The sequence below is a fragment of the Mustela putorius genome, unplaced genomic scaffold (assembly GCF_011764305.1).
Source record: "Mustela putorius furo isolate JIRA1106 unplaced genomic scaffold, ASM1176430v1.1 tig00000095_pilon_pilon_pilon, whole genome shotgun sequence".
Lineage (NCBI taxonomy): Eukaryota > Metazoa > Chordata > Mammalia > Carnivora > Mustelidae > Mustela > Mustela putorius.
In genome coordinates, this window is record NW_025421280.1 from 38472288 (window position 1) to 38496145 (window position 23858).

The window sequence follows — 23858 nt, forward strand, 5'->3', positions numbered from 1 at the left end:
GGGCGGGGGGCACCCAGCGATCAGACCATACACGTTCGTCCTCCGCTCTGAGAACTTTTATTCCCGGGGTCCGGGGTGCCGCCCGGCTATAGGACGGACAGGATGGGACATGGACGCGGGGGCTCGCGGGTTCTCTGGCCAGGGCCGGGGGGGGGGTGCACAGTCAGGGCTGGGGTCGACCCCAGCCAATGCACGCAGGGACCAATGGGGTGGTGGACGCAGCCAAGTACAGTTGAGCAGGCCCAGCGGGTGTCTGGGCTTGGAACGTGACCGCGGGGGCCCGGATGCCCTGCGCAGGAACCGGGGGTGGGGGGGGCAGCACCGCGGTGCTCAGCGGCCCTGAGCTTGGAGCCTTTGCATCTGTAGGATCTGGTTCAGGATCCTCTGCACATCTTCATCCATCTGACCCTGGGATGGGGGAAGCAGAGAGAGAGAGAGAGAGAGAGAGAATATGCCTGGGCACTCCTGTTCTGGCTTCCCTATTCCCTCCCTCCCCACCCCTGCAAGGCCATGAACCCCCCCTACCCCTGGCACCACCAGCCCCCCACCATACAGACGGAAGGACAGGCCCGAGTGCCGGGGGCCTGGCATGACTCACCTGAATGGCGTACAGGAGGTGGCTCCTGTACAAGGCCACCACTGCGCTGTGGTCCCTGGCAGCCTCCTGTGAGCATGGGGAAGAGGTCCTTGGAAAAGCAGGCTCCCCCCCCAAAACATGCCCAAAGCCCCCCCTTTGCACCCAAAGCCCACGCGCCAGTGCAACAGCTGTTAAAATACAGAACCGCTTCCCTTCCCCGGCCTGTGAACTCACCTTCAGCTGCTCCTGCAAGGCCTTGACCTGGCCTCGGAGGGCCTCCACCTCAGCGGTGCCCTGGGCCCCCGGCTGGTCCTTCAGGGCCTCCTTAAGACTGAAGACTTCCTTGGAGAGCTCTGTGATCTGGTGGGGGGAGACGTGGGGGGGGGACCTCCAGTCACCCCGAGCCTGGGGCGGGGGGCGGGGGGCGGGGGCACTGGACCTGTCCAGCACCTCCCCCGGTAGGAGGCAGGCAAGGGAAAGTCATAGCCTAGAGGCCAGCGAACTCTTGGCCCTTGGGAGTCTGGCTGGTGAGCTAAGAATGGCTTTCACGTTTGTAAAGTGATTGGGGGAGAAATGTCAAAAGAAAAGTGGTGTTTCGTGATGTAGGACAATCGAATCGCATCCACATTTCCGAGCGCGCACAGGAAATTTCACGGGTGCGCTGCTGCGCCCATTCACGGACACGTCAGAGCCGAGAACACGGACTCTGGCTCTTTCCAGAAGCCGGCCGATCCCGTCACAGCCCCTCTTGCGGGCTCTGGGAAGGGGAGGCTGACGGAACAGAGGCCCACAGCAGCCTGGCCTGGTGGGGCTGGGTCGGGTTGCCCTGGGTTTGGGTCCTTCCCTGCCCCTCTCCTGCAGGGGATCTTGGGGAGACGATTTAACCCCTCTGAGCCTCAGTTTCCTTATCTGAAAAGGAAGGGGAATCACGGTTCTCACCTTGGCGGGTTACTGTAATTCTGAACCGAAGTTAAATCGAAACTGTACCTGGTAAACAGCAGGCACTCAATAAATGCTGGGCTTTGTTATTATACTACAGATCAGAGGCTCTTAACCAGGGGCCATTCTGCCCCTGGGGAACCCCAGGCCATGTGTGGGGACGTCTGTGGCTGTCCCAACTGGGGGTGCTTCTGGCATAGAGAGGGTGGGGTCAGGGATGCTGCTTGGCCCCCCAACGCCCCCCCAATAGAGAAGGACCTGACCCAAGTGTCACTTGTGGCGAGGGGGAGAGTCCCTGCAACCAATAAACCAGAATCACAACCACAACTTTATTTTTGTTTTGCAAGAGGTGATCATGGGCTCAGAGAGGTCGACTGACTTGCCCAAAGTCACACAGTGAGCTAGGGCTGGGGGGCTCAGAGAGGTCAACTGACTTGCCCAAGGTCACACAGTGCGCTAGGGCTGGGGGGCTCTCCACTAATGTGCCCTTGGCTCTGGGAGTCACGTGTGCTGCCTGGTGACTGCGCAACCCGACACGTCACTCTGAGAGTGCCTCAGAGCCTCAGCTTTGCTCATTTAGAAAGCAGGAATAAGAATGCCTTCTGGCTTCCAGGGTCAGAGGGAAATTAAAACCGATAGTGTGTGAAAACCACCTAACTCAATAGCCATGGGCCACTGTCACCCATCATCATTACAGAAGACCAGAACTTGGGAACCTGGGTCCAAACGCTGGCTGAACCTCTGCGTGCTGTGCAACCTCGGGGAGGTGGCATCCCCTCTCTGTGCCTTGTTTCTTCAACTGGGGACAATAAAAGCACCGATCTTACAGGAACTTGATGCAACGATTAAATGTGCTGGTCTGTGTCAAATACATAGCTCGGGGCCTAGCATGCAGTCAGAGCCCAGTAAATGTTACTGCAGTTATAATTCATAGTTAGAACAGTCCCCATGTGTCTAAACTGTCTCCTTCCTTCTCTGCACCTCAGTCTCCCATCTAGAAAATGGGCTGATTGTCTTAGACTCGTTCATCTGGGCATTCTTGGATTTCCCCCAACCTCTGTTGGGTGGGAACCTCCCCTCCAAGGGAGCGCAGGGAAAGGGGACGCACCTTCTTGTCCTTCTCCTTGGCCATGTCCAGGGCCTCCTGGGCGCGACTCTGGGCCTGGCGTGCCCGCTCGGCCTCCGTGCGTAGCCCCCGCAGCTGCTGCTCTGCTGTGGCCAGCTGGGCCTCGGCGGCGTGCCGCTCACTCTTCATGAACAACGCCTCCCTCTGGACCTGTGGCCCAAGCCCACGCGGGACCCTGAGGACACGGCGACCCCAGAGTCTCCCGACCCTTCCACCCTGGCCTGAGGACATTCCAGTCCAATTGGATATTGAGGAGTTCAACTCAGGGGGTCCTGGGTTCTTCCCAGACACGGTGACGACTCTGACCCATGCTGACACTTCTGACGTGCTAGCTGTGTGGCCTTGGACAGCTTACTTCACCTCTCTGTGTCCGTTTCCTCATACGTAAAATCAGGGTAACAACAGCCCCCACATCGCAGGGTAATTCTGAGAAGGAAATGGACGAATCCCGGACATGTGCTTCCAAGAGTGCCCAGTGCACAGGGAACGTGAGGTTCAAGGCGCTATACTGTCATTGTCACTAGCCTTCCTTTGTCTGTGCTGTAAAGGTTTATCAGTTTCTTACAAAAGAAAACAAAGCCAGAAGAACATGGATGAGAAGCAAACCAATGTCCACAAGTTGATGACTGCACTTTCACAAAAATATCAAGACCAGAGCAATGTCAGCTTTGCAAACACTGGCCCTCCCGGGGAGGAGGGGTATCGGACATTGGCCTTTGTAGAAATAATAGTTGCAGGGGAGTGTGGGTAAGTAGATGCTCCACTCAGTAAGACTGGCTACATCTCTCTTATTTTATTTAAGATTTTATTTATTTATTTGACAGAGTGAGACTCAGCAAGAGAGGGAACACAAGCAGGGGGAGCAGGGGCAGGAGAAGCAGGCTTCCCACTAAGCAGGGAGCCCGATGCGGGGCTTGATCCGAGTACCCCGGGATCATGACCTGAGCCGATGGCAGAGGCTCAATAATAGAGCCACACTCTGTCAAATAAATAAATAAAATCTTAAATATGTGTGTGTGTGTATATATATACACACACACATATATAATCACATTCCCTGGTCTCAAATAAATGAACAGCTCAGCATCAAAATCTACTAGGTTCAAAATGTTAGATTAAAAATTATGATAATAATAAATATAATAAATAATATATTAAAATATATAATAAAATAAAAATACATATAAATAAAATATAACAAATAAACAAAATTATGATAATAAAATAATAAAAGTTAGATTAAAAATAATGTTCAAAACATTAGATTAAAAGCCTCCTACTCTTGGGCTAAAGCATCAAAAATGATCCAGAGGCAAAATGACAAACTCTAAACAGCCAGAAGAACCACAGGGAGCTTTCAGGCTAGCAGAGAAAATGGACGTCACAGTAAAAAACATCAGTGCGAAAAGCCCAATTCACGGCCTACAAAACCACAAGCGGGCATGGATCCCTACCTCACACCATACACACCATTAGCGCCGAAGCATGAGCACGACTGTGGAACCAAAGCAATCAGTCTGAGAGCTCGTGTGACCCTGGGGTGCACGGAGTACTCCCAGACAAACCATTAGAAAATATGATGGGGTCGGGACGCCTCGGCGGCTCATTCGGTTCAGCGCCTGCCTTCAGCTCAGATCACGATCCTGGGGTCCTGAGATCGAGTCCCATGTCCCAGGCTCCTGAGCAGGGAGCCTGCTTCTCCCTCTGTCCTGCTTATGCCCCCTCTCTCTCTCCCTCTCTCTCTCAAATAAACAAAGTCTTGAAAGAAAGAAAGATCAGTAGATAGACAGATGATAAGGTTAAAAGCAGCCGAAGGTTTTGAAAAAGATAACACAAGTTGAAACGTCCAAGAGATCAGAATGGCCGCAGGGTTAGCCGTGCACCTAGAAATGCTAGCAGGGTCAGGTGTCTACGGGACCGGAATCAGGGCTGTGGGTCAGACCGCCAATGGGCCACCGGCCGGGCTGGGACTTGGCTGTGCTCTGTGGGGGCCCAATGGTCCACCGGCCTGACTGGGACTTAGCTGTGCTCTGCGGGGGCCCGGCCGGGCTCACCTGGAAGACCTCGGCGCTGGTCTTCTCGTGCCTCCGGCCCAGCTCCTCCAGCTGCCCCTCCAGCCGGGCCACGTCAGCTTGCAAGGCCCCCACGATGCGCTCGTGCTCCAGGCGGGCCACGCCCCCCACACGCTCCCGCTCCAGCTCGGCCCGCAGCCGGGCAGCCTCCTTGCCCGCGGCCACCACCTCCTGCTCGAGGCTGGCGGCCCGGCCCCGCAGCTCAAGGGCCTCCTCCTGCAGCCGGTGGTGCTCGGAGGCCGGCACCGCCGACTGCCGCAGGGCCTCGGACGCCTCGCGCAGCTCCGCCAGGCCCCGCCGGGCTTCCTCGCAGGCGGCGGCCACCTCGGCCGCCCGGGCCTCGGCCGCATCCCGTGCGTGTTCCAGCTCGGCGGCCACGGCCCGCTGCCGCTCCCCGGCGGCCGTGGCCGCAGCCAGCTGCTCCCGCAGCACCTCCAGCTCCCGGCTCTGCTCCAGCCACACCTCCTCCCGCCGGGCCAGCTCTGCCCGCAGGCTCCGGGCCTCCTCCTCGGCCAGCAGCCGGCCCGCCCGGGCCTCGTCCAGCCAGGCTGAGGCCGCTTCCAGCTCGCGGAGGCGGGCGTCCCGGCCTCGGAGGTCCTCCCGGGCCTGCTCCAGGGCGGCCCACAGCTGGACCATGCCCCCGCCGCCGCCCCCAGCGGCTCCATCGCCCTCGGCCTCCCGCACCCGCTCCCGGAGCCGGCCGGCCTCCGCCTCCGCGGCCTGGCACTTGCCGTGGGCCGCCTCCAGCTCGGCGGCCGCCTCCCGCTCCCGCTGCCGGAGCGCCTCCTCCAAGCCACGGATCCTGGTCTCCAGCTCTGCCTGCAGCTGTTCCCAGGCCTCCGCAGCCCCGGGGTGGAGAACGGGGCCCGGGGGGGCCCTTGGGGCTGTGGCCGCCCCCGCCGTGGCCTCCACGCGCGTGGTCTCCATGCCCGCAGGCTCGGCCCCCGCAGCACCTGCTCCGCCGGCCGTCATTGCTGCTTCCTCTGCTTCCAGCTTTGTGGCCTCTGCTCCCGTGGCCTTTGTTTCTGGATTTCCTCCCTTTCCCAGAGCCTCGGGTTCTGTGGCCTCGATCCCTGTGGATTCTGTTTCTGTAGCTTCCGTGTCCATGGGTTTTGTCTCTGTGGCCTCAGTCTCCGTGGGTTTCGTCTCTGTGGCCTCAGCCCCCGTGGATTTTGTCTCTGTGGCCTCAGCCCCCACAGAAGCTGCCTTCACAGTTTCCACTCCTGTAGCCTCCTCGTCTGTGGTCTCAGCTCCGTTCACTTTGGCTCCCGGAGCCGGGGTGAGCTCCATTTCCATTGGCCCGTTCCTGGTGGTCTTGATTCCCGTGCCCGTGCCCTCCCCCACGGCTGCCTCCTCTTCCCCAGGGGCCCCCAGTGTTCCCTGTCGCTCCAGTGCCCACAGAGCCTCGGTATGCTGCCTGCGGAGCTGGTCGAACTCAGCCCGAAGGGAGTCATAGAGGGCCAGAGGGACGACCTCAGCCGACCCGTTCACCTCCATCTCGTCCTTCTCGAAGCTCTCCAGGATCTGGGAGGTAGTGGGGAGCTGGTGGGAGCTTGTGGCCGTGGGGGCTCAGAGTAGCCCTGCCACCTTCCCTGCCCACAGACTTAGCCGTGTGCCCACCCTGACCCCCCAGGGAACGATCCCTCAGGTCCTCAGATCTGTCCCACCCCCCCAACCCCGGCCGTCCTGGGCCTCAGTTTCCCCACCTGGACCTTCTCCATCAGCTCCTGGTTTTGTCTGGTGAGTGCAGCCACCTGCTCCTGCAGTGAGGCCAGGAGCTCCTGGGCGGAGGGGCTTAGCTGTTTGGAGAGCAGAGCCTCGGCCCCTGGGGAGGCGCACAGAGTCAGCCCCAGGGGGCCACCGGGGATGGGAGCTAGGGGTCTGGAGCAGGGGGTCCAAGCCCCCAAGGCAGGCAGATGGAATGAATAACAGGTGGGGGCCGACCTCCCTCCCAGCTTCAAACTCTCTCCGCGCCTGTGGGTCAAGTCTCCACTTGCAGGAGCCTCAGGGACAAGAGGACCAGGGGTGCGCAGAAGAATGGGGCTGGGGGCTCACCTGGAAAGTCAGACAGTTCACCCTCCTCATCCTGCAGAGTGGCCACATCGTAGCTGGTGTTCTCCCGCTCATTCTGGGGAGGGGACAGGGTCCCGCTCAGGCCCCTACCCCCTTCCCAGCCCCAAGACCTGCCCCTGAGAATCTCGAGCGGCCAGGGGATTCCGTGCATTTCCGTCGCTCCCCAGGCACATGACTGGCCGTGTCTGGCCCACAGTGTTTGCTGAGTGCCAACTGTGTGCCACGGGGCTACGCTGGGCTCCCCGGGAAGGACAGGGAACAGCCCAGCCACTGTGCCAATGTGTGACCATAACCCGATGCCTGGGGGGTGTATGCACATCTTGTGTGTGGGGAGGGCACACGGAGAGAGGGATGCCCGGCTGCATCCCCATGAAGGTGTGTCTGGGATCCCGCACTGGGGGTCACGTGGGGCTGAGGGTGTCTGCCTGTGACTAGGAACAGCTCAGGGTTTGTGATCTGCGGGGAACCTGAGGATGTGGCGTGGCCCCCGCACCTCCCGCGTGCCTTCCTGTGACTGTGTGTGATCTAGTGCTTGTGTCTGAGTCTGTTGTGTGGGTGTGATTGCTTCAGCGGTGTTTGCAGATTTGGGTGGGTCTGTGTGCGAGAGCACAGGTGCTCGCGCATGTTTGTGTAATCACGTGTTGGGGGAAATATTTGTGCATGTGCATGGGTTTGTGGGTGTGCCGTCTGCGTGGGATGGAGGAGCGTCTGTTGTGTAGGCGCCTGTATTTCTGGCGTGTGCGTGGGATCTCGCTTTCCTCAGGGATGCTTGCTGTGGTCGCCGGTTTAAGGTGCAAGACCACGTGTGTGTGAGGGCGGCCGTTCACCTCCGTGGGTCCCAGCCCCGCATTTGGAGAAGTGTCCACTTTGGGCATGTTATGTGTGCGGGTGTGGTGCCTGCGATGGCGTGTCTGTAGGTCTGACTGTTGTGTGCCCTCCTAGGAGAGCCTGTGCGAGTCCTGGGGTGGTTGTCCTGTAACCTAGGGGGGAGAAGTCCCGCCCCCTCCCCGGCCCCGCCCCCTCCCCGGCCCCGCCCTTGCCTGGCCCCACCCCCCCACACCTCCAGCAGGGACAGCCGGCTCTGCAGACTCTCCACCTCCCGCCCCAGGCTCTCCTTCTCCTCTTGCTTCTCAGCCAGCAGCTGCTGCAGCTCTTGTACCTGGAAGGGGGGCGGCAGCAGGGGGGCTTGGCCAGCCTTTGGGAGGAAACACGGGGTGCCCGAGGGGCTGGCTCTCTGCACCTGCCACCTACCTGTCTCTCCAGGCTGTGGAGGGAGCTGGCCTCTACCTCTGGCAGCTGACGGGAAGAAGGGGGGACCAGGCTGGAATCTGGGTTGCGGGTCGTCCCCGCCCCACCTCCGTAGTAGCCCCCGATCCCCACCACAGACATCGGCTGTGCACCCACTGTGCACCCAGCACCTTGCTCTGCCCCCGGACTCATTACTAAGGACTTCTTGAGTGTCTGACCCAGTTTGGGGCCATAATTCATTCACTCGCCCACTGAAATACCCGTTCTTCCAATAAACACCCAGTGTGTACTGTGAGCCAGTCATGGTCAAGCATGCCTATCCCCGTGGGCTTACAGTCAAACGGGTGACCATGAGTAAGATACATGGTATTCCCAAGAGCACGAAGCACTTCGAATAAAAATAAAGAGAATTGGGAAGAGGGTGGGAGCTATCACAATTTTAAATAAGGTAAGCAGGGGAGGTGTCTTTGGCAAGCAGTTCCTGAGCAAAGACCTAAAGGAAAAGAAGGAAGGAGCCACAGGAGCATCTGGGGAAGAGTGTTCCAAGCAGAGGGCACCACACACGCAAAGGCCCTGGGGCCGGAGCGGGCCTGGAACACCGGCGGAAACAGCAAGGAGGCCCGTGTGGCTGGAGGAGAGTGAGCGCGGATGGAGAGAGGGACGTGGGAGCTAGGAGAGGTGAGGGGAGTCTTCCCTGCAAAACTGCACCCCACGCCAGGCTTAGCCTGGCCCCTCACCTCCTGCTTCCTCCGTTCCTGGTGCTGCTCCAGGCCCCGGATCTTCTGCAGCAGGCGGCCCCTCTCCTGTCGCAGCCGCACGATCTCCTCATACGCATCTCGGTCATCCTGTGCCCCCCCCCCCGCCCCAGGGACCCACCACCTTCATGTGAGGCCCAGGGGCTGCCCCCTCCTACACCTGAGCCAGAGCTTCCCCCCCTCCTGCCTGGCCCCTGTTCCTCCCCCGAGAGTCGGGACGTTGCTCACCGGCAGGGGGATGCTGGCAGGGGGCTGAGGTGCCTTCCGCTTCTTGGGAGCCCCTCGCTTTTCATGGCTGGACACGGAGTTCTGGGAGAAGGCGGGGAGGGGGCACATGGGGAACGGGCCAGTCTCCCACCCAAACTCACCAGCCCAGCCCACTAGATGTCATCAGCCCCAACTCGGGCCTCACTTCCTGCGTGACCCTGAGCAAGCCCCTTCCTCTCCCTGGTCCTCGCTTATCCCAGCATAAAAGTGGCCGCGCTTCCTGCGAGTCCCAGATCTAATGCTTTGCTCTCTCCCCCTTTGTGCCTTGCTACGTGCTGCTAGACCAGATCGCCTACAAGTTCCCTTTCCGTGTGGAATGGAGATGCTGTAGAGCTGGGAGGGAGGAAGAGGCCAGACCTGCCTTTTTCCGTGACCTACACCAGCCTCACCAAACTCAGTTCCCTCTACCACTACACCCCAGCCCCATGATTTGGCCCCATTCCCGCAGTGTTCTCACCCGGTGCTGAGAGTTACGCTGTGGGCGATGCTGTCACTTGGTGGCAGCGTACCCAGAAAGTGGCATTCACCCCAAACAGGTCTTCCTAGGTCATAACCCCGGGACAAAAGTCCATCTCCTCCTTCTCATTCCATAAAGCTTGGAGCGGGGAGGGAGGAGGCGGTGTGTGGAGGGGGAGTGGACTCATTCACTGCTTAGAGATCCGTACCTGAGATGATGCCTCGCCCGAGTCATCCTCTAGGAGGGCAGGGAAGAGAGGGAAGCAGGGTCAGGCCCTCTGTTTTAGGGACTCCATTCCCAGCCCTAGGAAGGGCACTAGGGAGAGGACTCATGGCTGGAGTGGGCTACCAATGTCCCCAGAATCGGGACTTTGAAAGTAGGACTCAACTACTTTTGCAGACGGTAACAGGAGGGCCACCTAATAAAGGGAGCACAGTGGCACCTCCAGGATGGCTCAAGTAGGGGTGCCAAGTCTTAGGAAGGGCAAAGATCCAAGGATAAGGATGGCCCAGGAGAGCAGAGTGGACCCCTAGATTAATCCAAAAGCTCTGGGGCTCCTTGAAACTGTTCTGAGTAATATCAGGGGAAACATGAAACCTCTCCTGATGCAGCAAATAGAGATACCTTGAAACTACCTAGAGGAGGGAAAGGGGTGACAAGATACTGCTCGGGAGGAGATGGGGTGCTTGAATTTGTATGGGGGGGCTTGCATACCACTGGGTGGTGAGGGGCGCTGTGCCGCCTCCTGCAAGAGATGCAGGATGAGTTTGTCCCCCGCTAGGGCACCGTAGTGAGCAGCGTCCTGGCCCAGTGCGTCGGTGATGCCTGGCTGGGCCCCGCCTTGCAGCAGAACCTCCACTGTTTCGGGGTTGGCCCCCTCACAGGCAAACATCAGCGCTGTCCTACCAGGAGAGGCGGCTACTGAGGAAGCAAGGACTTTCTCAAATCCCCAAGCCCTCCTCAACAACCCAGGCTGGGGGTGGGGTGGGGGGGAGGTCAACTAGTTCCCCCACCCACAGAAATTAACGACTTGCTCAAGGTCACATGGCATACAATGGACTCACTGGGAGGGCAGATACTCACCTCCCCTGCAGGTCCTGGTCATTTGCTGCTGCCCCCTGCTGCAGGAGGAGGCGGCACAAATCTGTGTGACCCATCTGAGCTGCTATGATAAGGGGCGTTGTACCTGACTGGTGGGAAATTAGGGGAAGGACGAGACAAAAGGTGAGAGGCTGACCTTGTAGGTAGGGAAGCCTGTATGAGTGCCCCTAAACCTCACTCCAGACCTTTTCATACTCTTTAAAGGGAGCCCGGGGTGCTGCCACTTGGTGACGGTGTACCTCAAATACAGCATCTTTCCCAAAAAGATCCCAGAGGCTCACCCGATCTCGGGGATTCAGATGTGCCTTGAAGGAGCAAAGCATTTCTGAGCAGGAGATGCAGCCGCCGGCCGCTGGAAAAAGAGGGAGGGTAGGTAGCGCAAGGTTTAGACATTTTCTGGGGGCCTTCTGCCTGGGGTGATTCTTATCCCTCATTTCATGAGAAGTTCCCACCTTCCCTGGGAGGCCAAAGGCAAAGGTATGACCTCAGGAAATTGAGGTCCAGCCAGGTCCCTGGTCATCCCGTAGGGTCAGAGACAGAGCTATGATCAGGTCCGCTAACCCGCTGTCCCAAGCTCTTTCCATATTCCATCACAGCTCCCTCTTCAGGTGCAACTTTTGACTAATTTTTACGTATTTCTTCTCTTTCATTTAACTAGTATTGTTTAACTATTTAACTATTAACTACCACACTCCAACTCTCATATAGAGGGTATATGTTTGCTGGAGGGATCTGACATCGGTTGAGACTGGGCAGGCTTCTCGCGGCTGGATCTGAGTTCTGAGTTTTAAACGTGAAAGGGGGGACAGTAGATGTTTCTGCGCAGGCAAGAGCCGTGAAGTGGGAGAGAGCTTCGTAAGGTCAAGGAAGTGGGAGACTGTGTATGTCCAGAGCCGTGAAGAAAGAAGGAAGGGTTTCACACTAGGGGTCACTGGAAAAGTCGACAAGCTCTATCTGATGGCCTTCTCTGTGCCTGAGCGGGTATGCAATTTGGTTTTCTGCTCCCCATGCTTAGAACGGAGCCTGACACACAGAGCAGGAACTTAATAATATTTATTGCGTGAAAAAAACCTAGTGATCTCCCACTGTGACAAAAGGCATTTGCCACCACTAGGTGGCAGCATACTCCAACAACAGGGAAGTTTTAACCGGTGCCTTAAAACCCTTAAGCAAACCCAAATGCGTGTTCCCAAAAGGTCGGACGTTTCTTGAGCCATTGGTGAAAGTCATTCCCTAACTGGGCATGATGGACAGACGCTGGGCCTGGACCGGGTTCGGGAAGGTGGGTTCCTTCCCCTCCCTCAAGCAGGAGTTTGGATCGGATGGTTTGGAAGGGTGCTTGGACCTTTGGCCTGCCTGAGATCCTCTAGGACTTGGTCAAAGGAAATTGCACTCTGGACACACACCCCCACCCCAACACGGCCACCACAGTTGTCACCAGGCCTGGCAGACATCAGGCTATGCTCTGGGGTCAGACAACCTGGGTCTTCTCTACTTTCTTACGGGCCAGCCTCAATCACCTTGCCTGTCCAATGGGGTGCCTCTCTGTGGCCCAAAGGGTTGCTGAATTTTAATGCTGGGCCCCTTGCCTGGCACACAGCAGGTACTTGGGAGGAAGGAGGCAGGACGTTCATGGTAGGTCCCCAGGACCCCGGGTAGAAGAACCCCTAGCCCTACTGCCTCTGGGTCATGGTGGGCAGGGCGACGCTGGGCCGTACCCACCTGCATGATGCAGGGCTGTCCACCCACTGCTGTCCACAATATCCACCACGCAGGAGGCCTGGGACAGGAGGGGTGCGGGTCACTGGAGGTTCCCTAGGAACTGCCCCTTCTTGGGCCGGGATGTACTTCTGGCCGCTCCCCTTAGCACTTCTTCCTCCCCTATCTCCACCCGGACCCTCAGGTGACTCGGCTTTTAGGAAAACTGGTGAAAAAGTGGAAATCGCCGGGAGCTCAGGAGAAGCTGAGGGTTTGGGGGGCTGGATAGGAGCTCTGAGAGTGACTGTGGCTAAGAGTGACCTAGAGTTTGGGGCAAAGCTGGGGCTTGGGAGATATCTGGTACTGGGAGTGTATCTTGGGTGTGAGGAGTAACTTGACACTCTGGGAGTATCTGGTTGTCCAGGGAGTAGCTGAGTAAAAGAGTCTAAGACACAGCTAGGATTCAGGGAGTATCTGGGAGCTTGGGGGATTTCTAGAACTCGGGGAGGAGGGGAGGGGGCCCGGGGAAGGAAGCATCTTGGGTTGAGGAAGTATCTGACACCAGAAAGTAGATGACCTGTAGCAGCTGCTTCAAACAATGTGGGTGCCCGTACTTGGCGGCCAGGTGGAGGGCGTTGTAACCTGAAAAGCAGGGAGCATCTGCTTGGGCTCCACCTATGCAAGGAGCTTCCAGCTGCTCCCTAAACCTGTGTCAACCATCTGTGATGAGCCTCCCCGTGTCCAATAAGTCCCCAGACCCCAGGTACTTCTCCAAATCATGAGACTCCCGGTGGCCAGAGACTCTCCAAGTTCCAGCTAGTCCACACCCCAGACGACACTCCACTCCCACGCCCTCCTCAGGCCCCCCATCCTGGCAACACCCCACAATGCCAGCTCCTCCGTATGCTCAATGACACCGCCCCTGGGCCTCCAGCTGTCCTACCTGTTCCAGCTAGTCTGGAAACCCTTGCTACTCCATGTGCAATCTCCCCGTCTTTGATACTCTACAAATCCCCTGCTGCTCCCTAAGTCCGGACTGCCATGCCTCCTAGGCTGCCCCAAACCTTCAGACATGGCTACGCCCCACCCCTACTTACCTCCTGAGCTCCAGCTAGCCCCTTTGGCCATGCATTCGATCTCAGGGCCCCGGTTGTCAGAGGCCCAGATTCTCCTTTTGTCCTAGCTACTCCACATACCTGAGATACTACTCCCTAACCTCTGCTTGTGAGTCTCCTGTCCCCCAGATACTTCTCAAGCTCAGGTACTCCTCTAGTCCCGTCACTTCCTCTGACCACTACCCTGAATGGTGCCAGCTAGAGTCTCTTTCCTTCGGCACCGCAGCCTGACATGTCCCTGTGCCTCCCTGGGAGCACCCAAAGGAATCCTCCTCCTTTTCAGGGAAGCCACAGAGCAGGGCGAATCGGACCCTCAGGCTGGGCACCTGGTCTGAGCTCCTCATCCCTCCCCAGGACCCGGCAGGCAGTACCTGCCCCATCCGTGCTCATGACGTTGGCGCCGTGAGCCAGCATCACCTCTAGGCAGCTGGCTGCACCCCTCATGGCAGCCAGGTGGAATCTGGAGGTCAGAGATAAGGGATCAGCAGCAGGATGACCAACCCTTGTCCCTCACACCCCCCAGGGCATAGGCACTCACGCGGACTTGCCCTCGGGGTCCAGCTTTGTGGGCACCAGCCCCTTGCGGGTGATGAGGGCGGCCACCCGCGCTGCGTCGTCGCTCTCCACGGCCTGCAGCAGCCGCTCGTCACTTTTGCCCCACTCCTGGCTCTGCGGGGGACACCCAGAGGGTCGTGGGGCCAGGCGATCCCTGCCCCCACCCCGCTCCCCCTGGCTGGGGCTCCAGGCTTCACCACCTGCCCCTGGGCACTTGCCTGGCGCCTGCCTCTGGCTGCCGGCTTCGGGATGGGGCAGGGGCCGCAGGGCGGGCAGGAGCCAAGGTCAGAGGGGCTGAGCCGCAGCTGCAGGGGGAGGAAGTCCTGGGTGGGGGTCTAAGACAGCATCCCCCCCCAGCCTGCATCCCCCAGCATCTGCCCCCAGGGCCAGCCTACATCCACCACCAACATCCTCCTAGTCAATTTCCCCCAGATCAGCGCCCCCATCCTTTAGTGAAAACCCCCTTCCAACATCACCCCCACCTCCAAAATCCTCCTACAGGACCCCCTAAAAGTGTCCCTTTAAATGTCCTCAGAACTGTCCTCCGCCATTCATCCTTCTTAAACTGACCCCAAAATGCCACAATTGTCCCCCCAATGTTACGGGGTTCTGTTCCCCAAAAAACGTTACTTAGCACGAAATGCATTCCAAAATGTCTTCCCCAAATTCCTTAAGTTTCTCCAAAATCATCCCCCCAAATGACCACAATATCTGTCCTAAAAATGTCCTTCCAAAACAATCCCTTGAATGCCTCCTGAATTTGTTCTCCAAATGTCAATATATTGTCCCGAAAATGATCCCTCAGAATATAGTCCAAATTGTCCCCTCAAACGAACCCACCCAAAAACTGTTCCCCTAAACTGTCCCTCCATATTTTCCAGTGTCCCCATCTGTTCTCAGAACTGCTTCCCAGAACGTCCCCACGTCTCCCCAAATGTCCCACCCACCCCCCAACCTCTGCGCCGCACCCCCCCAACCCCCTCACTCCCGGTCCTTCCAGGGTCTGGGGGCAGGGGTCCAAGTCGGGCGCGGGCGGGGGCGGGGAGGGGCGGAGTGGGGAGGGGAGAGTAAGGGCCCGAGCCCCGCCCCCTCCCGCGCCCCCTCCCCTGGCCCTACCGCGGAGGAGGTGGCGGCGCACACGCACAGCTGCTTCATGGCGGCCGGGGCGCAGGGTGCCGGGCCCCGTGCTCCGGGAGGCGACCGGGCCGGAGGGGGGTGGGGTGGGGCTGGGGGGGCCCCTGGGGAGGGACCGGGGGTTGGAGGGAGGGGCTGGGGGAGCCTGGAGACGGGGCTGGAGGGGCCCCGGGAGGGAGGAGCTGGGGGCTGCAGGGCGGAGGGGGTCCGGAGGGAGGGGCTGGGGGGTCCGGAGGGAGGGGCTCCGGGGGCTGACGGAGTGCCCGGAGGAAGGGGCTGGGAGGACCCGGAGGGAGGGACAGGGGGCATAGGTCGGGGAGGCCCGAAGGGAGAGGCGGGGGGAGGGGGTGGGTAGTCGGGGCCGGGAGGGAGGGGCTGGAGGGAGGGGCTGGGAGAGCCCGGGGCGGGGGGGGGTTGTCCGGAGGGAGGGACTGTGGGCTGACACAGGGCCGGGAGGGAGGGGCAGGGGGCAGCGCGGGGATGCTGGGGACCCTGAGGGAGGGCCGGGACCCTAAGGGAGGGGCTGGACGGGGTCCGCAGGGAAGGGCTGGGGTCCGGGAGGGAGGACTGGCGGGGGTTGGAGGGAGGGGCTGGAGGGAGTCGGAGGGAGGGGCAGGGGCCTAGAGGGAAGGGCTGGTGGGGGCCGGGAGGAGGGGCTGGAGGGCGCTGGAGGCAGGGGCCGGAGGGAGGGGCGGCTGGGACTTGGTGGGGGCCGGAGGGAGGAACTTGGGGGTACTCGAGGGAGGGGTGGGGGTCCCGCGGAGCTCTGTAGCCCGGCCCGCGCGCCCCGCCCCCTCCCGGAGGTCCCGCCTCCACGGTAGGGGGCATGTGGGGGAGGGGCTAGTCTCCGAGACCGGTAGCCGCCCGGGCACGCCCTGACCTTCCTGCTTGGAGGAGGATGCGGCCCGCAAGGCCGGCTCGCTCGCCCCCACGGGCCGCCCGCTCGATCTCCAGGGACCCGCCTGCAGCGTCTCCGCCTCGTCCGAGCTGGCCGCGGGTCGCAGGTGACTCCGGGCGCGATCCCCCGGCACACAGAGCTTCCCACTCTGCGCGGCTACGCACTCGCGCACGGGGGCGACCCAGCAGTCTGACAAACTTGAACCTTGAGTCCAGGGCCCTGTCCCCAGGCGCTCAGCACTTACATTTATGCGACCCCCTCCCCCGCCCCAGGGACTTGCTCACCTGCTTCAGACTTCACTGTCCTCACCTGGAAAATGGGTTTCAAAATAAACCGTAGCTACTGTCCGCGGTGGGTTATCGGAGGACTAAGGAGATCGGCCACGCAAAACGCTCCCCAGTGCCAGGCACACAGTAAGGGCACTCAACATGGATTCATTCGTCAAACACGGATGTGCTTGCGTCCGCGCGAATCTAATGCTGAATCCCGAGGACACAGGCCATCCTAGGTGGTCCGAGCCGGGAGAGGACCCATCTGCTCCCAGGGTCTGGGTCTCCTGGGTGTTCTCGCAGACTGGGGGCCCCTTGACGGCAGGGCCAGGCACCCCACGGTGGAGTGGGGCCGCTGGTAAATGTTTGCAGAGTGAATGAATGACTCACAAGGCCAGGCCTTCTGAGCCGTGTGAATTTCAGTCACTCAGTCCATTTGTCCTACAGGGTGTCTGGTGCTGCAAAGGGCATGGCTCCCCGTGTTGACAAGACCTGTCCCCGGGGTCCCTTGGGGGTCATATACACCCAGGGATTCATGAACCAGGGTGACTGGGGCTGTAGTGGGGGAAGCCCAGGCCAGCGGGAGCTCAGAGAGGATTCCTGACACTGGGGAGTCTGGGAGGAGTTCCGGGAAGAGCTCAGGGGAGGATGGGCAGGGACAAGATCATGTTCAGGAGAAATGATGAAATTATCACTCGCCTCCACCAGCCCAGTTGCCTGTGTCCTCCTGGTCCAGGACCAGCTGTTTGGGGCTCACAGTTAAGGGTAGGACAGAGGAGGAGGCCTGTCCGCGGAAGGAGGGGGAAACCAGGAATGGGAAGCCACGAGAGCTTCCGAAGGTGGGACCGCCCACTGTGTTGATGAGTTCACAAAGGGGCCATGGGGTGAGTCGGGGAGACACAGAAATGAGAGGGGACAGAAGGGATGGGGGCAGAGACAGCCTTCTGGAAGCTGGGGTCAGCCGCCGTGACTGTAGACAGGACGGGGGAGCCTCAATCTGCCTTGGTCATGTCAACCTACTGTGTGACCTTGGGCCAGTCCTGCTCCTTTTCTGGCTTTCAATTCCCCGGCTGCTACATGGGACAGATGATGCAGTAGACACCCTAGGGCTGGGCGCCTCCACCCGGGCACCGCCGACATTCAGGACCAGAACGTTCTCTGTTGGGGGGCTGTCCTGGGCAGCAGGGGGCTGAGCAGCATCCCTGGCCCCCACCCACTGGATGGCCAGGGAACCCCCAGTGCGACCACTACAGAGGTCCCTCTATAGACCTAGCTCAGCGTCCCCGGGGGGCAAGATCTTCAATTCTTAGAACATCTTTGGGCAGGAGGAGGGGGAGGTGAGGCAGAGAAAAGGAGAGTCTGGTACTAAGTAATCGGGGAGGGGTGGGTATTGAGGGCTCCTGTGACTCACACCTGGTGGGCAGTGCCCCTCTCAGGCTTGCCAGGGGGGAAAGTGAAGTGGATCTCCCAGTTCTGGCCTCGAATTTCCAGATGCCTTGGCCTGTCCTCCTGGATTCTGTACAAGCTCAGACAAACGCCCCTCAAACCCGCCCCCCAGGCACGTGGACACCACCATCTCCCCCCCCGCCCCACAGTCATCTACCAGCTAACCTCACCGGCTGTTAACTCCATGCACGGACCCAGTCCTACACACGGTGCAGCCCTGTCCCTGCAGGCTCCCTGCGGGGACCCCTCCGCCCTGGTCTCCTAGTCCCTGGGCTTGTCCCCCAGCTTCCCGAAGCCTGCATCAGCTCTTTTCTCTCTCCTGCTCAAAACCCTCCAACAACCTCACTTGGGGTAAAATCCAGACAAACTTGTGATGGCAAAGAAGAGCAGGGGTTATGGGCTCCACCTAGAAGGGGGCAGGCTGCATAGAGTTGGGGACGGGTGTTTCCGGAGCAGGCTGCATAGACTTGGGGACGGGTGTTTCCGGAGGAGGAAATGGCCCACGGATGGCCAGAGGTTAGAAACACAGTGTCCTGGAGGACTGCACGTGTTCTAAGAGGGACAGTCATCTGTCATCTGGGGGGGGGGGCAAGGGTCTACAGAAACTGGTCTCCTGGCATGCCAAGTCCCACCCTGGCCTGGTTTTGTGCAGCTCAAGTCCTAAGAATGGTTTTTACACTTACAGGTGGTTGGCGGGGTGGGAATCAAAGGAGAATAATATTTTGTGATCCATGAAAATGACATGACATTCACATCTCAGGGTCTATAAATAAAGTTTTATTGGAATGGAGCCGAGCCCATCCACGGGCAGCAGTCTGGATTTTACTCCCATCATGGGTCAATGAAACCAACCCTGATCTCCAGCACCTATCCCAGGGTCTGGCCTGGGGTAGGGACCCAGTATTTATGTCTGTCGAATGGATTAAAGAATTAATAACTCTGGAGAATACCAATGGGAGGCAGACTGACTTTTCCAGGAAGCAGTGGGAATCTACGGACCTCTAAAGGCTCCCATTTTCTTGCTTGTGGGACCTTTCTAAAACCTGACATAAGGGCAGGAAGCCCGTGGGAGCTCCAGGACGAGGCTCACAGCTCCAGTTAAATCCCATCTTATGAATGGGGAAACTGAGGCCCCGAAAGGCTCTGAGAAGGCTCAGAGCAAGGATGGCCATGTGTTGGGGGCTCGAAGGAAAGGCTGGTGGGAAAGAAGCAGAAAGGGGCAGGGAGGGAATGCCAGGCAGCAGGCGGGACAGCCAGGGTGCTGGGGGGGGGGGGCTGGCCTGTGCACTGGGAAGAGGGAGGGAACCGTCCCCAGAGACAGCTGGGGGTGGGGGTGGGAGGCAGGTGTGTCTGTGTGTCTGCAGTCACGCAGTCATGGTGTTTGCTTTCGTCCCTCTGGGGAGCCGAACAAAAGCCGAACTTGACTCCTGCTGTCTGCCCAGAAACTGGAGACGGCCAGTGGGGGGAGGGACAGTGAGCTGCCCAGCTGCCTGATGGGGGATGCGGAGGGCAAGCTTCTCCCCGTCCGCCCCCCAGGTCTCTCGGCGCTGCTGCCCAGGCTCCTCCCTACCTCCCAGACACCCCAGACACCCTCACACCCAGCCTGAGGCTTTAACCCCTGTCCACACCCCCCACTCACCCCCACACCTGTGCTATGCGCCCAAAACCCCCATGTCCCAAATTAGGTGTCTTTGGGGTTGTTGTTGTTTTTTTTTTTTAGCTGCACAAAACCTTTTGAAGGATTTGATTTCAATATAATTCTGCTTTCGAAATGAAACAATGATATGGCTTGGGTTACCCCTGGCTACCGCATCTCAGGAATTCGGGGGGGGGGCGGTAAACGGGAACAGTCCACCTTAAGAACGAATTTCAGATGGTACAGAATTTTAGGTCATTCCGCAATGAATGAGTCTGACTCTGTGAAACATTTTGTAAGTGGTTCGTGAGCCTTTATTCCTGCCTTTGTAGGTCCCTACCTCTTTCTTTTTTTATCAGTAGACTCCCTTCCCTACCCTATCCTCAGGGACGTCCTAGCTGTGTGACCTTGGGCAAGTTTCGTAACCTCTCCGGCCTTCTCTCCTCATCTATTAAGTGGGATAATAAAAGCTCCCACCCAATACGATTGTTAGGAGGAATAAATGAGCTAACATCTGCAAAGCACACAGTAAGCTCCTTATGGTGTTCAAAAACATACAAATAAAACCAAAAATAGGTGAAGTAAGTAAAAATGAATTCAATGATACTACATTTAAATTTTACAAATGAAAATAAATCAAAGAAAAAGGAACATTAAGCTTTAAATCACAGAAATAAATTAATAAGAGGGGTTGGGAAAGCCTGAGGGAGCCACCGGGGGCTGGGGACAGACCCACACTCACCTAACTAGACAGGACGAGTCTGCACCCAAACCCAAAGCCATCTGACTTTATAAGCAGGCATGTTCCTATGCCCCTTCCTTTTTGGCTTTCCAGGACTCCTTGGGCTGGGCCCGCTTCAGGATCACCCCGCTCACACGCTCTACTCCAGCCCAAGGAACCCGCTCATCATCCTAAGATGCCCTGAATCCACCGGGCCTGGCCCACCCTCTGAACTTTGCCTGCACTGGTCTCCGTCCTCTAACCCTAGATTCTCTCAATCCATGCCCTGGACTGGACCCCACGCTAGCAGGCACTTGGAGGGGTAGGCACAAGGGGGTGTGTACGACGGAAGAAGGAACATCTCCCTCTGGGAGTTCACGGTCCAAGGCATGGCTGCATGGGAAGCCAGCTCCAGCCTACCCCAGGGCCTTTGCACTGGCTGTCCCCTCTGCCTGGAATGCACTTCATTGAAATATACACACAATTCCCTCCCTCTTTCCCTTCTGATCTCTGCTCTGACGTCAGCTCCTTGGTGAGGCCTTCCTCAACAACTTGCTTTAAAGTTGCAAAAATCTCCCCTGCCTTGGGCGCTCCCTTTCCTTGCTTGCCTTTGCTCCTACATACCTTGTTGACTATCCACCACCCTGCCCTACTGTCAGCTCCAAGAGAGCAGGCATTTCCTCCTACAACAGTGCCTCATACAAACATTTGCTGAATGAATATGCAAGAGCCAGAGATAAGGATCCTTGAGAAATTGAGTCCTCAGAAAAGCAAGCGGGCCACTGGAGCTTGGGAGAATGGAGACCCTTCTGGAAGAAGAGTTCTGGGCCCCAAACAGGGTGGGCCTGGAGAGGGTTTGACAGGCAGCAACATGTGCAAGAGAGGGCTTGCCCAGCAGAGGGAACAGCAGGGGCAAAGGTCCTGTGGCTAGAAACTGAACAGGAAGCAGTGAGGACGTGAAGGCAGCAGGAGAGGGAGGAGAGGAAGCAGAAGCTACGGGGTGGGAGGGGGGTGCTGAGGAGCCTCGGGAGAACCGGGAGGGGCCTGGTCGAATGGAAACTGCCAGAAGGATCAGAGGAGGGGCCGAGGACAGTGTTCCAAAGGCCCAGTGGCTCCTCTGCCAGGCCCTGGGGCACAGGAGCCTGAAAATCGGGGGACACTGGGCATCTCAGTGGCCTCAGACTCACCTCTGTCTTCTTAAATCGCGCCCGGAGGGTCTTCATGGCCGGCGTCTGATGGTTCTCCTCAACCCAGGCCACCTGGGGAAGCACAAGATTGGGGTGGGATGGGTACCTGGTAAGCTGGAGGGTCACCCACCTCCCCTTCCTCAAGAGGACCTCTTCCTCATCCCTGGGCCATTTCAGACCCTCAAGCAGGACCCAGACGCAGGATGTCCCATCTCCTAATTGCTGTGTGTCCTTTGGCAGGTCACTTACCCTCTCTGAGTCTCACCTTCCCCCAACTTAAAATGAGGGAGATAATCCCCTTTTGACCCACTTGTGGTGGGTTTTCAGTGACATCCCTAGCATAGAGCCTGGTAAACAGTAGGTGCTCAATACATATACCTCACCAGTATTCTCTGTTGTCTGAGCAGATCCAGCCTTTCCTGGTCTCCAAGCTCCCATCTGTGCAGGTACTTCTACACAGAACGCTCTTTCTTCTCCTTCTTTCCTGGCGAATTCTTATGTATCCCTCACAGGCGGGTTCCAAAATCCCGTGTTCTTTTTTTTTTTTTAATTTTATTTATTTATTTGACAGACAGAGATCACAAATAGGCAGAGGCAGGCACAGAGAGAGAGAGGAGGAAGCAGGCTTCCCACTGAGCAGAGAGCCGGATGCGGGGCTCGATCCCAGGACCCTAGCATCATGACCTGAGCCCCTAGGATCATGACCTGAGCCGGAGGCAGAGGCTTTAACCCACTGAGCAACCCCACCGGCTCCCCAAAATCCCGTGTTCTGATGAGCTTCATCTGTCGTCCACAGGCTGAACTCTTTTAACTCCTCAGCCTGGGTTTCCCTAACCCTACTTGGGTCCCTTCCTTGGCCGCAGCCCTGGCTTTGAAGGCTGCAAGTGTCTGGGCAGGAACCGTCGTCCTGAACAGTGAGGGGCTCCTGGCTACTGGGCCCAGAGCTGAGGCCACCTTAGCACCAAGGCACGTTTTTCAGATAATCAGAGAAGATTATCTGCAGCCGAGTCATGGAGGCAAGTCCCCCCAGGTGAGCAGAGGTGTCCAACCTGCCTGTGAATTCTCGAAACTAACCTTCCACCTGTCCGCCCACCATACGCCCATCAGAGCATGTACACAGCCGTCCGCGGGCTACCCGCCACCAAGTCACCTTCTCGCGGTTCCTCATGACCTTTTAGCCACAGTTCGTCCACCACCCACCCACCGTCCATCCACCTCTACACCCAACGCTCACCCATGCAACCCCCACTCCTGCATTCACCCATTCACCCCTCCCGCCTACCCACGGACCTATCTCCAGACCAGCCGCCCCTCCCGAGACCCCTGCCCATCACTCAGCACTCACCCTACCCTCTTCCTTCCTCTCTGTCTCAATCTCACCCAGAGCTGGGTGTAGTAAGACACCCAAGAGGAGTCCACAGGTTGGCGGGGCAGGAGGGGATCCATGGGCTTGGGGGACAGGACTGGCTTCCTGGAAGAGGTGATGGTATCTAATGGGGGACCTGATGGCCAGGCAGGAAGCTGAGAGGGGCGGCAGCAGATAAACCGGGTACGGGCCCTACGCGGTGCAAAGGCTGGCAAGTGGGAAGTGCATGCGTGTGTGTGTGTGTGTGTGTGCGCGTGTGCACGCGCACCTGGGTAGCTCCTCAGCACAGCTGGGACAGACGTGGGCCTGGCCTTGCTCCCACACACCAGGGCCCTGAGGCCCTAACGGGCGTCTCCATCCCAGGCTTCCCTCGCTTCCTCCTCTCCCACCTCCTGCCACTCCAGTCACGCTAGCACCAGGCCTCCTCGCCCTCTGCCGGCTCCGGTTACCTGCTCCCAGCTGGGCCACCAGCTCACACCCGCAGCTCCAAGCGCTCAGCTCAGACACCCGATCAGCTCTGAGAGGGCAGCCGCCCCAGGGGGCCGGGGATGAGCAGAGGGAGGAGACAGGCTGGCCGTGAGGCTGCCTGCTGGCCAACGAGCTCTGGTGGGAAGACACCCTCGCTCTTCCAACACCCCCACCTCTCTTCCCTGGCTTTGCCCTTGCTGTTTCTCTACCAGGAACGCCCCTTCCGTACCCCATGTCGCTCCGGAAAGGCTCACTCTCCCCATCTCATTCCTACTCACTCTTTGGATCTTTGCTGCAGCACCCCCTCCTCCAGGAAGCCTGCCGGGATGTACCCAGGCTGGGTCAGGTGCCTCCTCTCAGCTCCCTATGGCTCGGTGCCCCTAAGGCACCTTAATCACACTAAGTCACCATCTGCCGCTCACGGGTCTGTGTCCACCTTCTCGCCACAAGGTGCCGCCCTTGTTCTCCAGTGTCTCCCCCGCACGGTTGTGCTCAGCACGTTTCTTCAATGCATCCTCAAGGCCACCGGCCCCAGTGCCTTTGAGCAGGCTCTTAGCTGGTCACCTGTCCTGCCGTGTGCAGACTACCACGCGGCTGGATGACGCCCCGGTAATTCGGAGCGGCGTTCAAGCCCCTACGTGGTGAGGCCCCGCATTGCCCCCCGCACCGCCCACGTGCACGATTGCCCTGCTTTGGTGACTTTATTCCCTTCTGAAATGTGCAGCGGAAAGAGCCCCGACTGGAAGCACG

The 23858-nt window shown here is 58.8% G+C and overlaps 1 protein-coding gene across 9 annotated transcripts; it reads right to left on the bottom strand.

Annotated features, from left to right (window-relative positions):
• Nucleotides 1-40: 40 nt before the first annotated feature.
• ANKRD24 (ankyrin repeat domain 24) lies at nucleotides 41-23711 on the bottom strand. 9 transcript variants are annotated; one of them, XM_045086439.1, is made up of 21 exons: nucleotides 23387-23711; nucleotides 21275-21346; nucleotides 13967-14097; nucleotides 13800-13888; nucleotides 12891-12955; nucleotides 12338-12395; nucleotides 10897-10967; nucleotides 10598-10704; nucleotides 10229-10416; nucleotides 9723-9751; nucleotides 9019-9099; nucleotides 8773-8880; nucleotides 8039-8083; nucleotides 7848-7946; nucleotides 6770-6842; nucleotides 6421-6539; nucleotides 4697-6238; nucleotides 2625-2792; nucleotides 812-937; nucleotides 599-664; nucleotides 41-408 (listed from the first exon to the last, which is right to left on the bottom strand). In XM_045086439.1, exons 2-21 carry the CDS (start codon nucleotides 21308-21310, stop codon nucleotides 331-333), a joined length of 3279 nt encoding a protein of 1092 aa, XP_044942374.1. In that variant the 5' UTR covers nucleotides 21311-21346; nucleotides 23387-23711; the 3' UTR covers nucleotides 41-330. The 9 variants fall into 9 exon arrangements, with proteins under 9 accessions (XP_044942374.1, XP_044942372.1, XP_044942381.1 ...); XM_045086437.1 differs by lacking the exon at nucleotides 23387-23711 and adding an exon at nucleotides 23090-23223; XM_045086446.1 differs by lacking the exons at nucleotides 21275-21346; nucleotides 23387-23711 and adding exons at nucleotides 14202-14288; nucleotides 15100-15252.
• Between the last annotated feature and the right edge of the window lie 147 nt (nucleotides 23712-23858).